Raw genomic sequence first — 22,334 nt, forward strand, 5'->3', positions numbered from 1 at the left:
TTTAATTGACATTTCCCTAATAATTAATAATACTGAACAACTTCCCAGTGTTTCTCTGCTGTGTATTTTCCTTGGCGAAATAGCTGTTTAAATCTTTTGTCTTTTTACTAAGTTGTATTTTTACTGTTGAAGTTTGATAATCAGTATATTCCAGCTTCAAGTCTTTTACAAATACCTTCTCCAAGTATGTGGCTTGTTTCTCGTTTCTTCCAAGAGTGGCAGATGAAGAGCCTACTTCACATCGATGAAGTAAAATTCACCAACGTGTTCTTGTATGGAATATGCATTTAGTGTCATATAAGAAATCTTTGAAGTTTTTTAAAATTATTTCTCTTTAAGTGGGTTTTACATATAGGTCTCTGATCTATGGATGGTGAAGAAGAAAGGTCATTTATTTTCTTACACATAGTATTCAACTGTTGTAGTACCATATGTTGAAACACCTACCCTTTCCCTGCTGCATTATCTATGACAGACAGAAATGCAAAGACAAACTGTCCACATATATTCAGACCTATTTCTGTACTTGTCTGTTTTATTTGTCTTTATGCCACTACCAACACTCTTTTTTGGTAAATCTTGAAACCAGGTAGGGGTGTAAACCCTCCCACTTTCTTTCTTTTTGAAATATGTTTTGGCTCTTCCATGTCCTTTAAAATTCACATGAAATTCAGAAGTAGTTTGCTAATTTTTTTCCAAAAGGCTGCTGGGATTTTCACTGGGGATTATATTGAATCCCTAGATCAATGTGGAAAGAACTTGCAACTTAAGATTGAGCTTTTCATCTCATAAACAGTGAAACATGCCAAGAGTGTATCTCTCTACCTACCTACCTAAACTTCTCTCAACACTCTGTAGTTTTCTGCTTGTATGGCACAGAATGGATCTTACAAATCTTTTGTTGCTAGGAACGATGGCATGCCCCTGTAATCCCAGTGGCTTGGGGGGCTGAGGCAGGAGGATCACAACTTTGAGGACAGCCTCAGCAACTGGGTGAGACCCTCAGCAACTTAGTGAGATCCTGTCTTTAAAAATAAAAATGGGTGGGGACATGGCTCAGTGGTTAAAAAACCCCTTGGGTTAAATACCCTAATATAAAAGTAAATAAGGCCAAAGTAAATCTTTTGTTAAGCTAATCCCCAAGTATGTCATATGTTTAATATTATTGTGAATTATATTGCCTTTTATTTCAATTTTTGGTTAATAGTGAAAATTATTTTTGTATATTGAATGTTATTTCAATCTCAGATTCAATGTTTTGCAGCAGAAAAATACATCAAAGATACCCTAGAGATAATAGCAGAGGTCTATAGGTTCAGGAGAATCTGCCAACTCAAACAGTTCAACAGAGAAAACTTCTCAAAATGCTTTCTCCTTGGAATGAGGTGGGCGGAGGCAGGAAAAGGAGCAAAACCTAGACTGTTAACTTTTAGTATCGACATATAATAATTAGCACAGTTTTTAGTTTCATGATTGCCAAGATGTGGACTCAACCTGTGTCCATCCAGAGAAAAACAGATGAAGAAAATGTGGTGAGATACACAATGGAATAGTAGTCAGTCATAAAAGATGGAATTCTATCAATTTCAAAACATGGAGGACATTCTGTTATGTGAAATAAACCTAGCAGAGAAAGATAAGCACTGCTGATCTCACTTATGTGTGGACCCTAAAACCACCATGGAAATAGAGGTAGTATAATAGTTACCAGAGGTGGAAGTGGAGGTGGAGGTGGTGGTGATGGTGGGGCATGGGGATGGATAAAGGGAAAGAGATGTTGGGAAGAGATTGGCCAAAACTATAGCCAATATGAGGAACACCTGCTGGAGGCTACAGCCAGTTGGGTGCTGATAGTTAATATTGTGGGGCACATTTTTATGTGTATTTTTAGTTGCATTGGACATACTACATTTTTATTTATTTATTTTTATGTGGTGCTGCGGATCGAACCCAGCGCCTCACACAGGCTAGGTGAGCACTGTCCCGCAGAGCCACAACCCCAGCCCCCAGTGGTGCATATTTCAAAACAACTACAGGAGGTTTCTGAATGTTCTCACCAAAAAGAAGTGATAAATGTTTTATGTACATATGCTAGACACCATGATTTGATCATTCCGAGATACAGTTATAAAACTTTCACTGTACCTCAATATGTACAATTAGTATGTTCTATTAAGAACAATAAAACTTAAAAAAAAAAATCACTTACCTGGATTTGTTGTCTAAGTTAGGAGCCTGAATTGGAACGGACGGTTCTTTTACATCTGAAGAATACTCATGTTTTGAGGTAACTTCTAAGGAGAAAAAGCAAAACCAAGAAGTGCTAAGCATCCTGAATAAACTTTTAAACAGACCTCTCAGGTCTTATGACAGATAAGACACATCAGACCTTGTTGCGTGTCATCCAGTTTCAGTTTCTCAGGTGAATTATCAGCTGTATTTTTGTGCTGCAGGAAAAAAAAATAACTTATGATCTCTCTGAAGCCCCCTTTTGAAAGTCTATTGAAACCACTTCACACATCTTAAAAGGAGCATATCCACCAAGTATCAGGCTCTTTACTCATGAAGCATGGCTCCCAATGACTGTTGGCTCTTCCTAAAAGGTCACCTCCAATCTTGGGAAAGGATCTGCCACTACCAAAGAAATAGCACACACAGGTACACAGGGCAGCAGGAAGACAGACGGCATCAGCTGCTGGGACATGTGTATGACTTCCCAAGGAGCCTACTTAAAAGATGAGAATTCATTGGGGAAAACGGTCTCTGAGTTTGTTTTTGTTTTGTGACTCCACCATCCCACTGCTGTGTGATACATTCATGTAAGAAAGTGGGGAATGCACTGAATAACTAAATATGCAAAGCAGGGGCTCCATGAAATCTTCTTTAAATTTACTTTTTTAACTGGCACATTAAAACATTAAAAATGTGTAGGCTGAAGGCGTGTCATCTGCCGTTTTGATTCATGTATACATTGTGTAATGTTCAGATCTAGTCAAACATGTCTATCTCCTCAAATACCATTTCTTTATGGTAGAAACATTTGAAATCCTTTTTTTCTGGATTCTTGAAAGGTACAGTGCTATCTATAGGCATCCTACTGTGAACCAGCACACCAGAACTCCTTGGTCCTCTCTAGCCATAACTTAGTACCCATTTTTAAACCCTAGGAAGGGCATACCTATGAACTTGCTATTATCTTCATTTTGTGGTTGGGATGCCCCAAGAGCACTAATATGAATTTTTCCAAGTAACTACAGCTAGTAAGTGAAGACCCATGTCTAACTCCAAACGCTGGACTCCTAATTCCAGACACTAGTCTCCAGGTCCCAAATGTATGAATCGGGCAGAGGCTAGTGGAGTCGTGCCTTTCTTAGGAGAGCAGAGTTGAGCCAAAGGAAGACACGCACAGACTCAGCAGACAACAATAATCTAAAGGGCATCATTAAAGCATCGGGAGATGGTTGACCAGGAGCAAATGGCCTGGTCATCAGGAGGCTCGGCACCCATTCCAGCTTCCTCCTGGACCCAGATCAGAACCTATCCCCAGCTCTGCGAACTCACAGGAGGCTCAGACTGGCCACTCAGGTGACGGTCATCTCCAGCACTCATGAGCTCGGCCAGGTTGGTGGATTCCTCAGCTTGTTCTACTCATGTGGAGAAAATGACAATTAAAATAATGACCATGCATGATGCCAACATGCGCTCCAAGGAATGTGCACCCCTGCTCCTCCACCATCCCCTGGCACAACTGGGTAGCAAGGTACTACCTCAGACCTCAAATGAGCAATCTGTGGGCACGTGGCAAGAAGCTCAAGAGAGATGGGATCAGAGCCCTCTGAGACCCTCCTCCTGCCACCCAGCATCTGTTCTTTACCATCCCAGCCAACCCACAGGGGGTGCCATCAGGTGAGGCAGGATGGGAAGCTTACAGCAGCTCTTCCTCCAAACTCTTACTACTTCTATAACCACAGGTTTTCGGGGACTCCTTCCCAATAAGGCGTCGTCAGCACTTTTATAGAGAACTCAGAGTCAGAAAGTTGTTATTTCTCAAAATACCTGTTGCACTTTCTTGGCTAGGGAGAATCTCACGCTCTGCTTTCTCAAACTTACTAGGAAGTTCCCAGGATATTTTCATCTGATCGGGCAACATCTGAAATGCAAGCCAAAAGCCACATGACCTTTAAAAGCAGTGGCCTTAAAAATAAACAGGAAAAAAAAAACTTTGAAAGGAAAACTTAAAGCTAGGAACATTGGAACACAGCACATGGATCAATTAGGAGCTTGTCTTCAGTTGGCCCTCTCCTGAAGGATCTTTTTACCATTTCCAGATTTCTGTACCACCCTCCCTCCAGGACCAGCTCTGGCTGACCATTACCCTGCTCTCCACCACACTCTCCTGTGGTTACACTTGTTAGAAACCTGGTCCTCAGGGCAGCAATGCTGAGAGGTGGGACCTCTGGGAAGTGGGACCACAAGAGCTCCATCCTCATGAATGGATTGAACCAGGCTTGGGTCAATGGGTATCACGGCAGTGGCTGTATTCGAAACACTCGGGTTCTCTCCAGCACACTGGCTCTCTCTGGCCTGATGACACCCTGCAGCATATTAGAAAGCAAGGAGAGTGAAGCTAGCCAATCCCTAAAAAACAAATACCAAATGTCTTCTTTGATATAATGAGAGCAACTAAGAGCAGAACAGTGAGGCTGAGCAGGAAGAAAAGATTAGCATTAAACAGAGACATGAGGTGGGAGGGAAAGGGAGAAAAAAAAAAGGGAAATCACATGGAAATAGAGGGAGACCCTCATTGTTATACAAAATTATATATAAGAGGTTAGGAGGGGAATGGGATAACAAACATGGAGGGAAATGAATTTCAATAGATGGGGTAGAGAGAGAAGATGGGAGGGGAGGGGAGGGGGGATACTAGAGGATAGGAAAGGTAGCAGAATACAACAGTCACTAATATGGCAGTATGTAAAAATGTGATGTGTAGCCGATGTGATTCTGCAATCTGTATTTGGGGTAAAAATGGGAGTTCATAACCCGATTCTAATCTATGAAATATGATTTGTCATGAGTTTTGTAATGTTGTGAACATCCAATTAAAAAAAAAAAAAAAACAAGGAGAAGGCCCTCCCTAGAGGCTGGGTGGAGGCCAGCATCACATAATTTGAACTCCTCAGGCTCCCGAACAAGGAGCCAAAGAAAACTTTTCCCTACCAATTACCAGTCTAGTATTCAGTTATAACTTGAGAGAACATACTAAGACCATACTCTCTCCTTTCTCTAAGTCCAAGCCCTGGGAGTCTTCTAATCCCTGCTTCACTTAGGGATCGAGTCTCTAGGGATGAGACTGCAGGGAGGCCCCACCGGAGGATCCTCCAAACCCATCCCTTCCTCACAGGGGCTCATTGTCCAGGGGCTTCATCTCACACATACCCCGACTCTTCTCCCAAAACATTTCATTCATTTTGCAAAATGTGGAAACAGTTTGATGTTTTCCATAAGTAAAGGCAAACTTGGACCCATTCATCACGTAACAGAATGAAAGGGTTAATTTTATTGATTCTGTTTCTCGTTTTCTCCCATGAGATAGTCTTTTCACGGGGTCTTTGGAAATTCTTTACAGAGCACTTCATCCTATATCAAATGCCTGCCTGTACAGCTCAAACTTAAAAGGAAGTTGGCCCAAGACTTCTCCCATCAGACCTCTGACCTTTTAATGCACTAATGGCCATCACTACAACATTTTATATAATACATTTTTGTGAACTCTTGTCACAGATGTCTTGCCTTCCTACCGGCTATGATGGTGATAGAGAAAGGCTCTTGCTCCTGTACATATGTAGGAAGCATTTGAGTCACAAGATAAAAAACCATAGCAATCTAGAAGAGGCATAGACTATTCCACAGGGCAAGACAGGGAGTGGTTGGGGAAACACCCTAAGAAATCGCACTCCTAATGATTCCCCCTGGGGCCAGGTGGAGCTGAGAGCCCAGGAAGAGCCAGGAAGTCCAGTGGGTAGATACATGACTCCAGGAAGAACCAGTGAGGTGGTGATGTCTCCTAGAAAAGCTTTCTACTGTCAGCGAGAGACAGACGGAGCATTTCAAGGTACAAAAAGGCTTCGTGTCCTATGTAACTAAAGCAATGTCACATGTAAAGGAAGAGCTGGGATTAGAATTCAGAGCTCTCAATTCACATGACTTTCTAAAGACCAAGGCTTCTGCTGCACCAAATCTTCACATCGAACCCCAACCAGGACACCAATTTCTAAAAACCCTAGAAAGAAAATGAAGAGACATAAAGACACACTGCAAGAATTTCAAAGAATGAGAGAATGGAACTTGCCACCTGTTTGTCTTCTCCCAAAGCTTGGACGGAAGTTGGTGATATGCTGAACTGCAAATCAAAATGGATTTCTATTTTCATCACTTCTTTCTTGCTGATAATAATGGGCTGCTTCAGGTAAATGATGAGTATTTTTATGTTCTCAGTTTCTAGCAGAAAAAAAATATGGTATACCCTGCACATCAGCATAATAAAGGGCTTAAAACTTTATATTCAAGGGCTGGGGACGTGGCTCAAGTGGTAGCTCGCTCGTCTGGCATGTGCGGGGCCCGGGTTCAATCCTCAGCACCACATACAAACAACGATGTTGTGTCCGCCAAGAACTAAAAAATAAATATTAAAATTCTCTCTCTCCCTCTATCACTCTCTTTAAAAAAAAAAAAAACTTTATATTCACAAATGATCACACTGGAGTATCGGCCAACTGTCTGGACTTCTCTGCAATGAGTAGAAAAGTCATTACTTTGAAATTTTTATTTACATATGCATACATGATTGGTTGATCTTCCAATAAAAGGAAGCAGCTTACTTTATCAAAGAAATCCAAAGTTTTTGTGAGAGCCTTTTGTTTATCTGATAGCAATTTACTTCCAAAAACAATAAGCACAACATTTCTCTCTGGAACCCCACAAATTTCTAAAACACAAAATGAAGTCCCCTGTTTCTGATATGCAAAATGGAACAACCCACCTTCATTTCCAATAGACTCCTTTTAAAAAGGGGACGTGGGGGCATCAGTGAGAAGACCATCTCAGGTGGAAGCCTCCTTGGGCTCTCCTACCAGGATGCCACTGACAAGGGGTAATTGGTTTTGGAGGAGAAAACTGCTCAGATCAAAATTCATAAAGTCCAAGCATAAGTTGCAGTAAGGACAGAGAAGATGAAAACAGGAGAGAATGGAGTACAGTCTGTGAAAGAGCAGACAAAGCTAACAGCCACGTGTTGATGAGAATGGAGAGAGGGAAGAAAGACACACACAGGTCTAACGGTGGAGAACTTGAAACACAGCTCGTGCAAATTGAGACGTTCTGCAAGTGTGACCTCCATGCCAGACTGAGACGGTTTAGAACAGGAAGGACAACGTATAATAGCTCAAAGGTTCTTTATATTGATTTCACATTAATATTTTGAATACATTGGGTTAAAATAGTATTGAAGTTAATCCACTTTTCAATTCAAGTGGCTACTAGAAAATTTCAAATATGAATATGTGGCTCACATTTTTGTTTAGTTGTACATGACAGTGGATGTATTTTGACATACATACATACATGGAGTATAATTCCTGATTCTTGTGGTCATACATGATGCAGAGTCACACTGGTTGTATATTTATATATGACCATAGGGAAGTTATGTTTGACTCATTCTACTTTCTTTCCCATTTCCATCTTGCCTCCCTTCCCCCAGTTCCCCGTCCAATCTGGTGAAACTCCACTCCTTCCTCCCCCAACACCCCAGTATCCACACATCAGAGAACAGTCAGCCTTTGGTTTTTGGAGATTGGCTTATTTCACTTAGCATGATAGCCTCCAGTTCCATCTACTTACCGGCAAGTGCCATAATTTCATTAGTCTTTAAGGTTGAGTAATGTTCCATTGTACGTATGTACCACATTTTCTTTATCCATTCATCTATTGAAGGCCACCTAGGTTGGTACTATAACTTAGCCATTTTGATTTGAGTTCTATAAACATTGATGTGGTTGCATCACTGCAGTATGCCGATTTTAAGTCCTTTGGGTATAAGCTGAGGAGCGGGATAACTGGGTCAAATGGTGGTTCCATTCCAAGTTTTCTGAGGAATCTCCATACTGTTTTTCCAGTGTGACTGCACCAATTTTCAGTCCCGTCAGCAATGTATGAGAGTACCTTTCTCCCCCTACATCCTCGCCAACATTTATTATTGCTTGTATTCTTGATAACCGCCATTCTGACTGGACTGAGAATCTCAGAGTAGTTTTAATTTGCATTTCTCTGATTGCTAGAGATGTCGAGCATTTTTTTTCATATATTTGTTAATGATTTGTATTTCTTCTGTGAAGTGCCTGTTCAGTTCCTTTGCCCATCTATTGATTAGGTTATTTGTTTTGTTTTGGTGTTTAGCTTTTTGGGAGACTAATGCCTTATATAAGGTGCAGGTAGTGAAGAGTCTCTCCCCTTCTGAAGCCCCTCCATCACATTTTATTTCTATGTATGGGGCAGTGTTGGTCTAGAGTCAAGGTCAGGGAATCTTCCCCAAATTCTGATCTCACTGGATATCCACTCCTCACTGCAGAGTGTTTCTAAAACTCTGCTGCAAGAGTGGTTCAAAACCATTATCTGCCAAAATACATGTATTTTTAGCTAGTTGGGCTTTGGGGATCAACACAAACACATACGGGTCAGAAGAAATACCGAAGGTCACACCACGCTGCCAACATACCTGGCCAACTCCCCAGCCAGAAGGACTGTGTATACAAGATCATAGTCTCATTTGCAGAGTCTGTTAATCTTTGTTTTCCTCAGATATAAAAAAAAAATGGAAACACCCACTTTGTATTTACAAAGTGCCACACGGTATCTTGACAAAGTGTCACAGTAGTATTATGATCTATTAATAAAGTATAGAATATTCACTTTGGCAACTTAGTTATTGAAAACTATGAGTATAGCAAAGTTCAGAGTTGAGGCATAAAGTCAGAAAAGTAATGTTAAGGGTTACCCCAGTCAGTAACCCAAGGAAGTCCTTATTTACTATTATCAATGCCATCTTATACATCTTAAATTAACAATTACTACATAAGTTTACTGTACAAGTTACTCCTAATTTACATTTATGATAACATCTAATTTAGAGATGCTCACAGGTCATATTTCACTTTTCACCCTGGCTTCCAGGAAGCTAAGCAGCAAATGTGAATCTTGGGCTGGGGTGGGCTCCAGGGGTAGAGCACTTGCCTAGCATGAATGAAAATATAGCCTTCTGTATTTTAAAAACCCAATTCAGGAAACCTGATCATGTATAGTTACAGCTGAGATGCTGAGCAAGATCACTCCATGCCATCTATCAAGTTGGGATGAAAAGTCAGGGGGTCAAAGGACTGAAATCAAAACACAAGAGGTGGCACTGATGCCTGTGAACTCATCGATCAGTTGTTACTGTGACTCTATGGGAGAGGAAGACAGGTACCAAAACCATTTTTCCAAGTTGTGACTGGGGAGGGCACGGCAGTTTGGGGGTGGCAGGACAACCCTACACAAAATAAAATGTTCATCCTAATCATGTGTGTTTTTTAATTTAAGTTAGCACATGCATATTGTTATTCCACAGGATCTCCAGAACTTTTCCATCTTGCAAAATGGAAACTTGGTCCCCTTTGAACACCTGTTATCCATTTCTCCCTTCCCACAGCTCTGACAACAGCCAATCTGCTGTCTCTCTGAATTTGACTACATTAAATACCCTCGTACATTGGGATCAGTACTTTGCCATATTCAAATTGGTTTATGTCACTTGGCCTAATGACCTCAAGGTTCCTCTGTGTTGTGGCAGGTGTCAGAAGTTCCCTTTCCAAAGCTGCATAACATGGTATACATGTGCATGTATGGGATATTTTATCTGATACCATTCATTCTTCACTGAACATTTGGGTTATTTCCACTTTTTAGCTGTTGTGAGTAATGCGGCTATGAACATGGATAAACAGTTCAACATTCTCCTTCCAATTCTTTTGCATGTCTATCTCAAAGTGAAATCACTGGACTATATATTGATAAAAACCTTCTGGAAAAGTTACATGGTAGTTCTGCATTTTTTTTTTATTTTTTTGGTTCTAGGGATTAAACCCAGGGCCGCTTTACCACTGAGCTATATCCCCTGCCCTTCTGTATTTTAAAAAACCCATTTCAGGAAACCTGATCATGTATGATTACAACTGAGATGCTGAAACAGAGTTTCACCAAGTGGCTTAGGGTCTGAGTTGCTGAGGCTAGCCTTGAACTCCAGATCCTCCTGCCTCAGCCTCCTCAGTCACTGGGATTACAGGCATGCACCACTACATCTGGTGGCAGTTCTGCTTTTAATCTGGCGAGAACCATAACTAGAGTTGAGAAAACTAGGCAAGCAGTTGAATCCCAAAGCAAAGAAGTCATCGATACTATGCCCCCTAAACCTTGCCTTTAGCACCATGAGCCTTCCACTGTACCACACAGCCTTTCCTCTGGCCCACGAGATGACTGAAATCTGGTCTTAACACACACTGCAAATATAAACAAATACTGAGAGCTAGATGTGGAGGAGTTCTGAATTATCATCATCTTACCTATTACTCTGAAGTTAACAACTCCTTCCTTCAAAATTCTTACTGGGTCCCACAGAGCACTCTAGGGAAAGTAGACAGATGAAACTCATGAGCATATAACCCGTTTCCAAATACATGAAGCAGGTAGATCTATTAGGGAATTAAACTCCTTACCTCATCATTGTGTATATAAAAAGTTACTCTCTGACTTCCGAGGTTGAAATCAATCCAAAATTTCTCTAATTTTTCATCTGCTGGTTTTCTCATCTGTAAGAGAATTTCAGCAAAAAAGTAACACACACACAAAAAAACTATGTTATAGGGTCAGATAAAAAAGTACTAATTAAAAAAAGAATCTTGTGCTTTTCCTAGAACAGCACTCTCCTAATACTTTAGGGCACCCTTCATTTCCTGATTAGTTTGTGCAAAACAAAGATCTCGGCTTTATATGACCAAGCCATTCCCAATAAAATCCCTGTCCTTAGCACATTTAATAGATATTTTAAATGTCGGATGACCCCAGCTAGACAATTCTTCCTGGCGAGAATCATGAAGCCATCAGTTCTATGTGAAGCAATGACAGTCCATACAGCATATAGAGGGATACTTTTAGAAAGGGAGATGTGATGAAATCTGAAGAGTGATCTGTCACCTAAGCTACCATCTATTAGAATAAAGACTTAAGCTCAGAGCATTTTCATTTTAACTGATAATTATAATATATGCTTTAGTAAAAATGGAGAAAAGAAAGACTCAAATAGTGTGGTACCTGCCTCCTAACTTCCCATTGGTCCCTTTCAATAGGCACTATTAGCAATGCCTTTGTCCTCTCTAGTTCCTGCCACAGGTTTTGCAGACAAGTTATCAGGAAGTTCAGGTTGAGCAGCCCTTATCCAAAATGCTTGCAACCCCAACGCACTTCCTAACTTTTTGTATTTTGGAGCATTTGCATGTATGTAGTGAGATTTCTGGGGGGCAACAACCTGAATCTAAACCCAAAATTCATTTACAGATCACATACACCTCATACATAGGTCATTTTATGCCCTGTCACACGACTAAACCGATCAGGGTCACTCCAAGTGAATCTGGGGACTAAATATAAGACAGACTCAGAAAGTACCTTTTCTTTGGGCTCAGTGACTGCTCCTCACCTGCAGCTCCCACCAGGGGGGCAAGGCAGGCAAGAAAGAGCTAGGAGCACGTGCTGAACCCTTTTATTGGGGAGAAGCCATTCAAATGAGGCAAGGGGTCAGGTTTCAGGGGGTGGAGTCTAGCTTCATGATGTCTTGCTGTCAGCAGGTTGACTGACATCTAGGAAGGCCACGCCCATCTCATGTGCTGTGTGGGGCTCATAGGCAGAGAGAGCAAAAAGATGCACATATTGCCCGCCCAAACAGAGGGGCAATGTTGGTTCAGTCCACCCTGTGTGCTCAAGGCTCATAGTTCACATACACAGCCCATGGCTGGCTTGCCACATCTCCACATTCTCATCGCTCAAGGCTAACAGGCGGTTCGCTTCCTACTTGGCAGCTCCTGACAATTTTATACAGTATTTTCAGTACACCGTGTTTTGACTGCATCAAGTGAAGTCGGATGTGGAATTTTCCACTTGTAAAGGTCACATGGATTCTGTGAGTTTTCAATTCTGAAACATTTCTGGTTTTTGGATTAGGGATGTTCAACTGTATATATAAAGTTCTTATTCCCCAGTGATGGGACAAACTGCAGACTTGCTATTCTACAGCCTGCTTTTCCAATAAACGGTATTGCTTAGACATCTTTTCATCAAGCACGCCCACTTTGTAATGGCTACAGAGCTGGATGAAGACCTCTGTTCCCAGTGTATGCCACCAGAAGCCAGCACAAGGGGCCTGGTTGAAGCTGATGGAAATCTGGAAGTCTTAGAGCCAAGTGAAGAGAGGAAACCTCAGACCACCAAGGGAAAACAGGCCAAAGTGGGATACAGGGATCCGTCGACCAATGTCTGTTCTAGAGAGAAGGAGTGTGTAGGGTATTCACAAGCTCAAAGTTCAGCTCAAGAGACAAACACAGGCTCTGAATGTAAAGAAGTTGTTAATGAGGACAATCTAAAGATGGGGTTAAGGCATCTGCAGCTGAGTCAAGGTTCTAAGGCCCCTGAAGGTTTCACCCTGCAAATGAGACACTGTAGGTCAGGGACCTTATATAATGAAAGAACTTGTTCCTCTAGAGACTGAAGAAGGGGATGAAAAGCAGCTGATCAACCTTGGCTAGAAAGTGCAAGGTAGAAAGGAAGCTAGAGTCAAGCACTTGCGATATAAAGGTACTTTCTTTATAGGAGTAGTTTGCACAATATTATACAATGACAAAGTAGAGAAAAGGAATATGGTCTCACTTGGTCAGGAAAAAGGGAGGCATCAACCAGAGGAGAAAAAGTCCAGGCCTAAAGGATGTCACCCATCAATAGGGAAAAATAAGGCAAGGTTCCTGTAATTGACATAGGTACAGTATGGACCCTAAAACTCCCTTACCCAGTAGTAGCAGGAGAGCCCCTATGCTCACTAGCCCAGCATCATGTCATGGTCCAGCATGGATAATTTCAAAGTTGAGATCACTAGGAGAAACTGGCAACCTTTGTATAAAGCCCTTCTGAGTAATAACAATCTAGCCTAACTACAGGTTTCCTTGCACTCCACCCTCACCCACCCACCAAGAGAGACAAACATACCTCATGCTCATCAGCAAAAGCAGCAATACACGGAAATGAATAGACCCTGCAAAACACCTCACCATTAAAAATTAAGGATGGACCCCACACACAACCTACAAATGTTTTGCAACAAGCATCTATAACTAGGGTGTGTCACTAAGTCTTCTCATATAGAGAACAGTAGGGGGTTTCAATCCTGCAAATAGAAATCTACTCTCAAGCTGGACAGCTCACTAGTACTGTAATTCAGCCAAATTATTCTGAAAGATTCCTAAAGAAAGGGGTGAATTTAACAACCCTTGTCTCATCAAGGATGTAACTGTCCATGATACCTGAATCCCCAGGGACCTCAAGTCTGTATGACCTTGCTCTTCCTAAGATCTACAGACTCACTCAAGGATGTCTTGCTAAAAATAAATATGCAAAGTCAAAAAACATGCTAAAGACAGATAATTTTTTAAACACTCAAATGAGCCACTAGGCATAAGCGATCTGATCATCTTAGATTTCTAATCAGTGAACCATAGATTTGTATTAATAACTGGATCCTATATCTAAAGTGAAACAGATCCTATTCTTGTAAAATGTTAGACATTTCTAGAAAGTAATTAGTCAAGAAAACGGTACACAGAGAAACATCTTACCTTCTTTTCTCACCAAGTCTGTTGTTGAGGTGATTGAGAAAGAGTCGACTATCCTTTAAAATAAATAATGGCAAGTTTTATTTTTTAAAAAAAATCAAAATATCTTCTTTAACCAGCACGCAGAGGCCAGTGTTTGCTTCCAAACACTCAGGGTCCAGGAATATCACCAGGTTTCACAAGAACTCATTTTGTGTTAGCAACACTTTGTACCACAAAAAGAATATTCCAAGCCTACATTTCTGGAAATAACTACTCCTCACCATAGCATTAAGTTTTTAGCCAATGAATACTTAGGTCTCCAAAAGTCATATGCACTACTGCTTCTCTGGGTCAGAAGAATAATCAAGAAAAAAAAACCCAAGATTACAATATTGAACTAATCTTCCTAACACCCGTGCATCACAGCCAATCACAAATCCATCAAACGAATCAACTCTGGGTTTCTCTGGGTGTGTTTTCCATCGCCAATTTTCTTTAACTGAAAGCAATTCAATTAAAAAGCTGACAGGGGGCTGGGGATGTGGCTCAAGCGGTAGCACGCTCGCCTGGGATGCGTGCGGCCCGGGTTCGATCCTCAGCACCACATACCAACAAAAATGTTGTGTCTGCCGAGAACTAAAAAAATAAATATTAAAAAAATTCTCTCTCTCTCTCTCTCTCTCTCACACACACTCTTTCTTAAAAAAAAATAATAAGTGGAGGAATTGTGTCCAACTACAACTAAAATAAAATATTAATAAATAAATAAATTTAAAAAAAAAAAAAAAGCTGACAGGGTAGAAAGGATTTTGGAAAGAAGGTAATTACTTTTCTCCTATGGTAGACAAATTTCCCTGCAGATGAGGAAATGACAAAGGAAATTGATACCAGGTAATTTCAGCTTCTCCCATTAAGTGCTCAGCATTCTGATGGGGGTGGGGCAGGGTCTATTCCCCTCTTGCAGGGGAGGACACTCCGGCTTCACAAGTCATGCACCTGGCCAAAATACCTGCATCATGCAAGTCAGGGTGGTGGAACTAGAGCCCAAGTCCAGAACAGCCCCTAGGCTCCTGGGCTTTCCATTTAGAGCATACTGAATCTGGCTAAACACCTACTAAGTATAAGGCACTAGCTCAGAGTAGGAGATATATATACGAGGTCCAGATTTAACACAGTCTGAGTTGTGTATGAGTCCCAATTACATGGCAGGTTGAACCCGAGAGGTCTGATTAACATGAAAACTATAATTATGAATTTTTATCTTTTTCTAAGAGTCTTTCATTTTAAGAACATTAAAATGAGAGGGGAGATGCTTTAGCTGTTAGGATACAGTCAGATACACAATGAAGCCGTAGGGCATTTTTCTGTGCTACTTGAGGACATGACCACAGTAAGCTGGGGTGGTGTCGAAGATACTGAAAATAACTGTTCCTCTAAATGGTACAGGCTGCATGGCTCACAGCACAACCACCCCATAATGCTCTTCAGTCTCTGGATCAACACTTCCCAGCGACACAGCTGCTCTTTCCATGGCTCAAGTGCTCTCTCTTTCCTTCTCCTGTTCTCTTCCCAGTCTGAGGTTCATGGAAAACTGCACCCCTCTCCCTGGACACATCAATTCACAGAGCTCAGTCCCCAGTCTCAGAGCCCCATCTTCATCTCCCCATTTGGCCTCATGTTGCCTTCAAAATTATTTCACTGTTACACGGAATAGAAACTTAAGAACGGCCACTTAATCATAATGAAGAAAAAGAAAACTCCATCCAGGCCCGCACACAGGACAGGACTGAGCAGAGGCTTAATAAACACCCACCAACCAGGAATTTTTGTAACCAGGCTTCTCACCGTCTCAAATTCTCGATCCCTAATTTTCTTGAAAGCTTCAGCAAGGACCTCATCATCAAACCACTGATGGACAAGGTCACGCCTGGATGTTCTAGTCGTCATCCTACACAGCGCCTCCGTGAGAGTGACCTGCTGGTCATAATCTAGAGTAAAAACAGGGCAGATGTAGATAATTAGGGCACCAGGCAGCAGGACATGCAGGTTCCGAAGTTAGCACCTGCTCTGAGAAATTCCCTCCTAGGAATGGAGAAAGAAAATGTGGGATATGTACACACAGTGGAGCTTTCTTCAGCCAGAAAGAATTGAAATTATGTCATTTGCAGGAAAATGGATGGAATTTGAGTACACCACATAAAGAGAATTAAGCCAAATTCAGAAGGTCAAGGGTCACTTTTTTTTTTTCATTTGTGGAATCAAGGGAGAACAAAGAGGTTGAGTGCAGTGGCGCACGCCTGTAATCTCAGCCCTTTGGGAGGCTGAGGCAGGAGGATCATGAGTTCAAAACCAGCCTCCACCACTTAGCAAGACCCGAAGCAACTCAGGGAGATGCCATCTCAATACAAAATATTAAAAGGGCTAGGGATGTGGCTCAGTGGTTAAGCAACCCTGAATTCAATCTACAGTACCAAAACAAAAGGAAGAAAGGGATGGCGGGGAGAATCTCATGAAAATTGAAGGCAAATCAGCAGATGAAAGGAAATCAGGGAAGGGGGAGAGGAGGGAAGAAAAAAATACTGAGGAACAATATTGACCAAATTATAGTTACATCATATGCACGTATGAATAGGTAACAATGAATCCCACTAATATGTATAATTATAATGCACCAATTAAAAATATGGGGGTTACTCCCCTTATATCAAAGACATTTGACATTTGTTTTTTAAGGATTGGCTAGCTTCACTTAGCACAATCTGCTCTAATGCCATCCATTTCCCTCCAAATTCTATGATTTTGTCATTTTTTAATGCAGAGTAATACTCCATTGTGTATAAATGCCACATTTTTTTTTATCCATTCATCTATTGAAGGGCATCTGGGTTGGTTCCACAGTCTAGCTATTGTGAATTGTGCTGCTATGAACATCGATGTGGCAGTATCCCTGTAGCATGCTCTTTTAAGGTCTTTAGGGAATAGACCTAGAAGGGGAATAGCTGGGTCAAATGGTGGTTCCATTCCCAGCTTTCCAAGAAATCTCCATACTGCTTTCCAAATTGGCTGCACCATTTTGCAGTCCCACCAACAATGAACAAGTGTACCCATTTCCCCGCATCCTCGCCAGCACTTGTTGTTGGACTTCTTAATGGCTGCCAATCTTACTGGAGTGAGATGGTATCTTAGGGTGGTTTTGATTTGCATTTCTCTGACCGCTAGCGATGTTGAGCATTTTTTCATGTACTTGTTGATTGATTGTATGTCCTCCTCTGTGAAGTGTCTGTTCAGGTCCTTGGCCCATTTGTTGATTGGGTTATTTGTTATCTTATTATCTAATTTTTTTGAGTTCTTTGTATACTCTGGATATTAGGGCTCTATCTGAAGTGTGTGGGGTAAAGATTTGTTCCCAGGATGTAGGCTCCCTGTTTCTCTCTTATTGTTTCTTTTGTTGAGAGAAAACTTTTTAGTTTGAGTAAGTCCCATTTGTTGATTCTGGTTGTTAACTCTTGCGCTATGGGTGTCCTATTGAGGAATTTGGGGCCTGACCCCACAGTATGTAGATCATAGCCAACTTTTTCTTCTATCAGACGCCATGTCTCTGATTTAATATCGAGCTCCTTGATCCATTTTGAGTTAACTTTTGTGCATGGCGAGAGAAAGGGATTCAGTTTCATTTTGATGCAAATGGATTTCCAGTTTTCCCAGCACCATTTGTTGAAGATGCTATCCTTCCTCCATTGCATGCTTTTAGCCCCTTTATCAAATATAAGATAGTTGTAGTTTTGTGGATTGGTTACTGTGTCTTCTATTCTGTACCATTGGTCCACTCGCCTGTTTTGGTACCAGTACCATGCTGTTTTTGTTACTATTGCTCTGTAGTATAGTTTGAAGTCTGGTATCGCTATACCGCCTGATTCACACTTCCTGCTTAGCATTGTTTTTGCTATTCTGGGTCTTTTATTATTCCATATGAATTTCCTGATTGTTTTATCTATTTCTACAAGAAATGCTGTTGGGATTTTGATTGGGATAGCATTGAACTTATAGAGAACTTTTGGTAATATCGCCATTTTGATGATGTTAGTTCTGCCTATCCATGAGCAGGGTATATTTTCCCATCTTCTGAGGTCTTCTTCTATGGTAGAGACGAAGAGCTGGAGAAGAAGAATAACATTAAACAGGGATGATAGGCGGGAGGGAAAGTGAGCGTTAAGGGAAATTGCATGGAATTGGAAGGTGAGCCTCAGGGTTATACACAATTACATATAAGAGGAAAGGAGGAGTAGGAGAAAAATTATATAAGTGGAAGAAACGATTTATAGTAGAGGGGATGGAGAGAGAGAAGGGGAGGGGAGGGGAGGGGAGGGGAGAGGGGACAGTGGAGAATGGGATAGACAGCAGAATACATCAGTCACTAGAAAGGCAATTTGTAAATCAATGGAAATGTAACTGATGTGACACAGCAATCTGTATACGGGGTAAAAATGGGAGTTCATAACCCACTTGAATCAATCTGGGAAATATGGTATATTAAGAACTATGTAATGTTTTGAACAACCAACAATAAAATAATTTTAAAAAAAATAATAAAAAAAAAATAAAAATATGGGGGGAAATTCCATCTTGGAAGACCAGCATTGTGTCTTACAGTTCTAAGAAGATGTCTCCTGGAGCAATTAAATCATTTAAATCACACTTAAGAATTGTTAAGAGAAAAAAAAAAAAACAAACAATATGTCAGTAGACACCAATTTTTTAAAAATTATGTGTTTTATATTTTAGTTATATTAAAATAGTAATAAAATTAGATCAAAAAGCCTTAAAATATTGCTACAAAAAGAAAAATATCTGTAAACCCAGTGACTCAGGAGGCTGGGGCAGGAGGATTGAAAGTTCAAAGCCAGCCTCAGCAAAGGCGAAGTGCTAAGCAAGTCGGTGAGATCCTGTCTCTAAATAAAATACAAAATTGGGCTGGGATGTGGCTCAGTGGTCAAGTGCCCCTTAGTTCATTCCCGGTTACCACCCGCCCAAAAAAGAATATCAAGATCAGTTATGGTATTTCACAACAGATAAACTAAAACTATATATATATTGATATGTTTAAATCTCAAATGTCCCAAGAGAAAAAATGAGTTGTAACTGGATGTGTCCAATGGGATGGAATTTATATGTTTTTAAAATCTGTAAAAATAATGTATGTTGCTTATGGAATACAAAAAATAGAAAAATATGCTTGGGAATGAAAAAATAAATTCAAGTCAAAGAAAGGGGAATAGAATTGGAGACAGACATGGGGACTTAACTTGAGATTCCAATTTCTTTTATCTAAAAGAATTTCAGTTGAAACAGATGTGACAAAATACCAAAATTTGACAGAACTGGCTGGTGAGTAAGTGCATATCTCCTTATTATTAATAGTTTTTAATTTTCTCAAACTAAAAGTAGAATCTTAATTATCTTTAATTTGACCATAATAGATTCAAGATGCTCAGTTTTAAAATGGTGTCCAAATTCCAACATGGCGGCGGGCGCGGAGAGATCAAGTCTCTGACCTCTTCAGCTGTGCGGGCATAGGGAGTCATAAACAACCTATATCTGTTTGCTCAGGATCACTAGGCAATGCTGAGCTGATGTGGATCTGGGGCGAACAGTCTGGGCCTCTCAGAACACACACTGAGCCCAGATCGGCTGAATTCAAGCTCCCGTTCGCCTGCTTCCCGCAGACAAACAGCTGTGACTCAGCACTAATCCATCCGGCTGAAACAACTGGTCAGCCCTTCTCATCCTACGGAGGTAAATGCCTACCGAGCCTTCATAAGTAGTGGCCACAGGTTTGAAACGGGGCTTGGGAGAGACAGTAAGGACCCACCCGTTGCATTGGTCGCCCGGCAAAGGGAAACGAACTGTCGCCATTTGCAAGAGACACCACTATGGCAGAGAACTGACGTCATCAGACTGCGGCGGAGGAGATAACTTCATTGAAACCTGTGGCTACAGGTGTGTAATCCCCTAGCCTTCCCTCTCCACACATCGGGGAAACCTTAAGGGCCCCTCCCAGCTCTCCCGTGAGTGCGACAGCCAGCCCGAGGGAATCAGAGGTGGCGCGGGACCCGCGTCGCGAAACTACCACTCCCACCAGGGCTGACAGCTGAGGTCTCTTGCACCAGCTACCGGGGGAGTGGCTACCGGAGGGCAAGTAAAATTCGCTGAGGATTCTCAGCCCCAAGCTCTACAAACTTAGGGTCTGAGGGAATGGCAAACTGGAAGAGTGTGCCCAGTCGTTCATGAAAACAGGGCTCCCGGGAGCAGGAGACCTGGCGTGTAGCCAGTATTGTGATGAGCAGCACCTGTGAGAGGGGCCTGGCTAGAGGAGAAGTGGGAAGTGACTAGACACAAGAGGAGGCCCTAGACACTCAGGATTGGAGACGCGCCCAGTCTGGGAGGAGCTGCTGCACAGTGATTGGTTCCCGTGTACTGACAGGAGAGACTTGACCTGGTGGGCACAGCGCCACCTACTGGAAGAGAAGTTAATCAAACTCTAAGACTGCATTTATTAGTTTTTTTTTTCTTTTCTCTTTTTTTTTTGATTTGGGTTTTTCTTTCATTTTCATTTTTCTTGTTTTTTTAAATTTTTTTTACAATTTTTTTTTAATTTTTTTTCTTCTAATTTTAATTTTAATTTTTTTTATTATTATTTTTTTAAAATTTTTTTTCTTTTTTTATTTCCTATTTTTTTCTTCTTTTGTCTTTTCATTTCTTTTCAATTATCTTATCCCCCTTCCTTGAATTCTACCTGCTGACTCTCATTCTCTTTAGTGACTTCTTCCCTTCCCTTCTAAAACCTTTCCTCCCAAGCATCAAATAAATTTATAGGAATAAACAGTAACTCAGCAGTCAAACAGAACAAGAAGTAACATGAGCAGCTTCAAAAAGCAAGGAAGAAAAGGAGTACAAACAATGCAGGACAGCCTAAATATTCAGGAGGACCTAGAGTCATCAGAAAAATGGTCATATAAAGAACTCAAGGAACACCTTAGACAGATGGAATGGAACCTTAAAGAGGATACAAGACAGCAAATTCAAGCAGCGAAAGAACACATTGAGAATGAATTACATAAACAGATAAAAGAAGAAGTTAAGCAACTTTATCAGGAGATAGAGATTATAAAAAATAATCAAACAATAATTCTAGAAATGAAGGAAATGATAAACCAAATTAAAAACTCATTTGAGAGTATCACTAACAGAGTGGAGCAAGTAGAAGCCAGAAGGTCAGAGAATGAAGACAAAATATATCATCTTGAAAAGAGTCTAGCCAACTCAGAAAGGCTGGTAAAAAATCACGAGAAAAACATCCAAGAGTTATGGGATAACATAAAAAAACCAAACTTACGAGTCATCGGGATAGAAGAAGGTACAGAGATTCAAACCAAGGGAATGAGTAACCTGCTGAATGAAATAATTACAGAAAACTTTCCAGAAATAAAAAAGGAAACAGATATACAAATTGAAGATGCATACAGGACACCGAACACACAAAATCACAGTAGACCAACGCCAAGACACATTGTTATGAAGATATCCAATATACAGAACAAAGAGAAAATATTAAAAGCTACAAGAGAAAGGAGACAGATTACATTCAGGGGTAAACCAATAAGGTTAACAACAGATTTTTCATCAGACACTGAAAGCAAGAAGGTCATGGAACAATGTATTTCAAACACTGAAAGACAATGGATGCCAACCAAGAATTCTGTATCCAGCAAAATTAAGCTTCAGGTATGACAACGAAATAAAAATCTTTCATGGTAAACAAAAGTTAAAAGAATTTGCAGCCAGAAAACCAGCATTGCAAAGCATTTTGAGCAAAACACTACACGAGGAAGAAATGAAAAACAATAACCAAAACCATCAGTGGGAAGTGCCTCAGTAAAGACAGAGGGCGAGGGGAAAGATAATCATGGAGAAACAAACTAAATTTTTTTAAAAAAGGATAAACAATCAAACATGGATGGAAGTACAAACCATATATCAATAGTAACTCTGAATGTTAATGGCTTAAACTCTCCAATAAAGCGACATAGGCTGGTATCATGGATTAAAAAAACAAACCCAACAATATGCTGCCTCCAGGAGACACATCTGATTGGAAAAGACATACACAGGCTGAAGGTGAAAGGATGGGAAAAAATATACCACGCACACGGTCCTCGTAAGCAAGCAGAGGTGGCCATCCTCATATCGAATAAAATCGACTTCAAGACTAAGTTAATCAAAAGGGATAAAGAAGGACATTATATACTGTTAAAAGGAACCATTCACCAACAAGACATAACAATTATCAATATTTATGCACCAAATAATGGTGCTGCGACATTCATA

The 22,334-nt window shown here is 40.8% G+C and overlaps 1 protein-coding gene across 1 annotated transcript in view; it reads right to left on the bottom strand.

Annotated features, from left to right (window-relative positions):
- Positions 1 to 22,334, bottom strand: part of SYCP2L (synaptonemal complex protein 2 like) — a gene marked incomplete at its 5' end in the record, with an annotated part of 98,402 nt that overhangs the window by 57,421 nt on the left and 18,647 nt on the right. The window contains 10 exons of the mRNA XM_081296463.1: positions 2,210 to 2,294; positions 2,390 to 2,447; positions 3,562 to 3,644; positions 4,057 to 4,150; positions 6,356 to 6,501; positions 10,656 to 10,716; positions 10,809 to 10,901; positions 13,345 to 13,390; positions 13,971 to 14,023; positions 15,795 to 15,937. Of these exons, the coding sequence (XP_081152589.1) occupies positions 2,210 to 2,294; positions 2,390 to 2,447; positions 3,562 to 3,644; positions 4,057 to 4,150; positions 6,356 to 6,501; positions 10,656 to 10,716; positions 10,809 to 10,901; positions 13,345 to 13,390; positions 13,971 to 14,023; positions 15,795 to 15,937 (862 nt within the window). The remainder of the gene's footprint in view (positions 1 to 2,209; positions 2,295 to 2,389; positions 2,448 to 3,561; positions 3,645 to 4,056; positions 4,151 to 6,355; positions 6,502 to 10,655; positions 10,717 to 10,808; positions 10,902 to 13,344; positions 13,391 to 13,970; positions 14,024 to 15,794; positions 15,938 to 22,334) is intronic.

This window comes from Spermophilus citellus (genome assembly GCF_964194105.1).
Source record: "Spermophilus citellus genome assembly, chromosome: 5".
NCBI classification, from domain to species: Eukaryota; Metazoa; Chordata; class Mammalia; order Rodentia; family Sciuridae; genus Spermophilus; species Spermophilus citellus.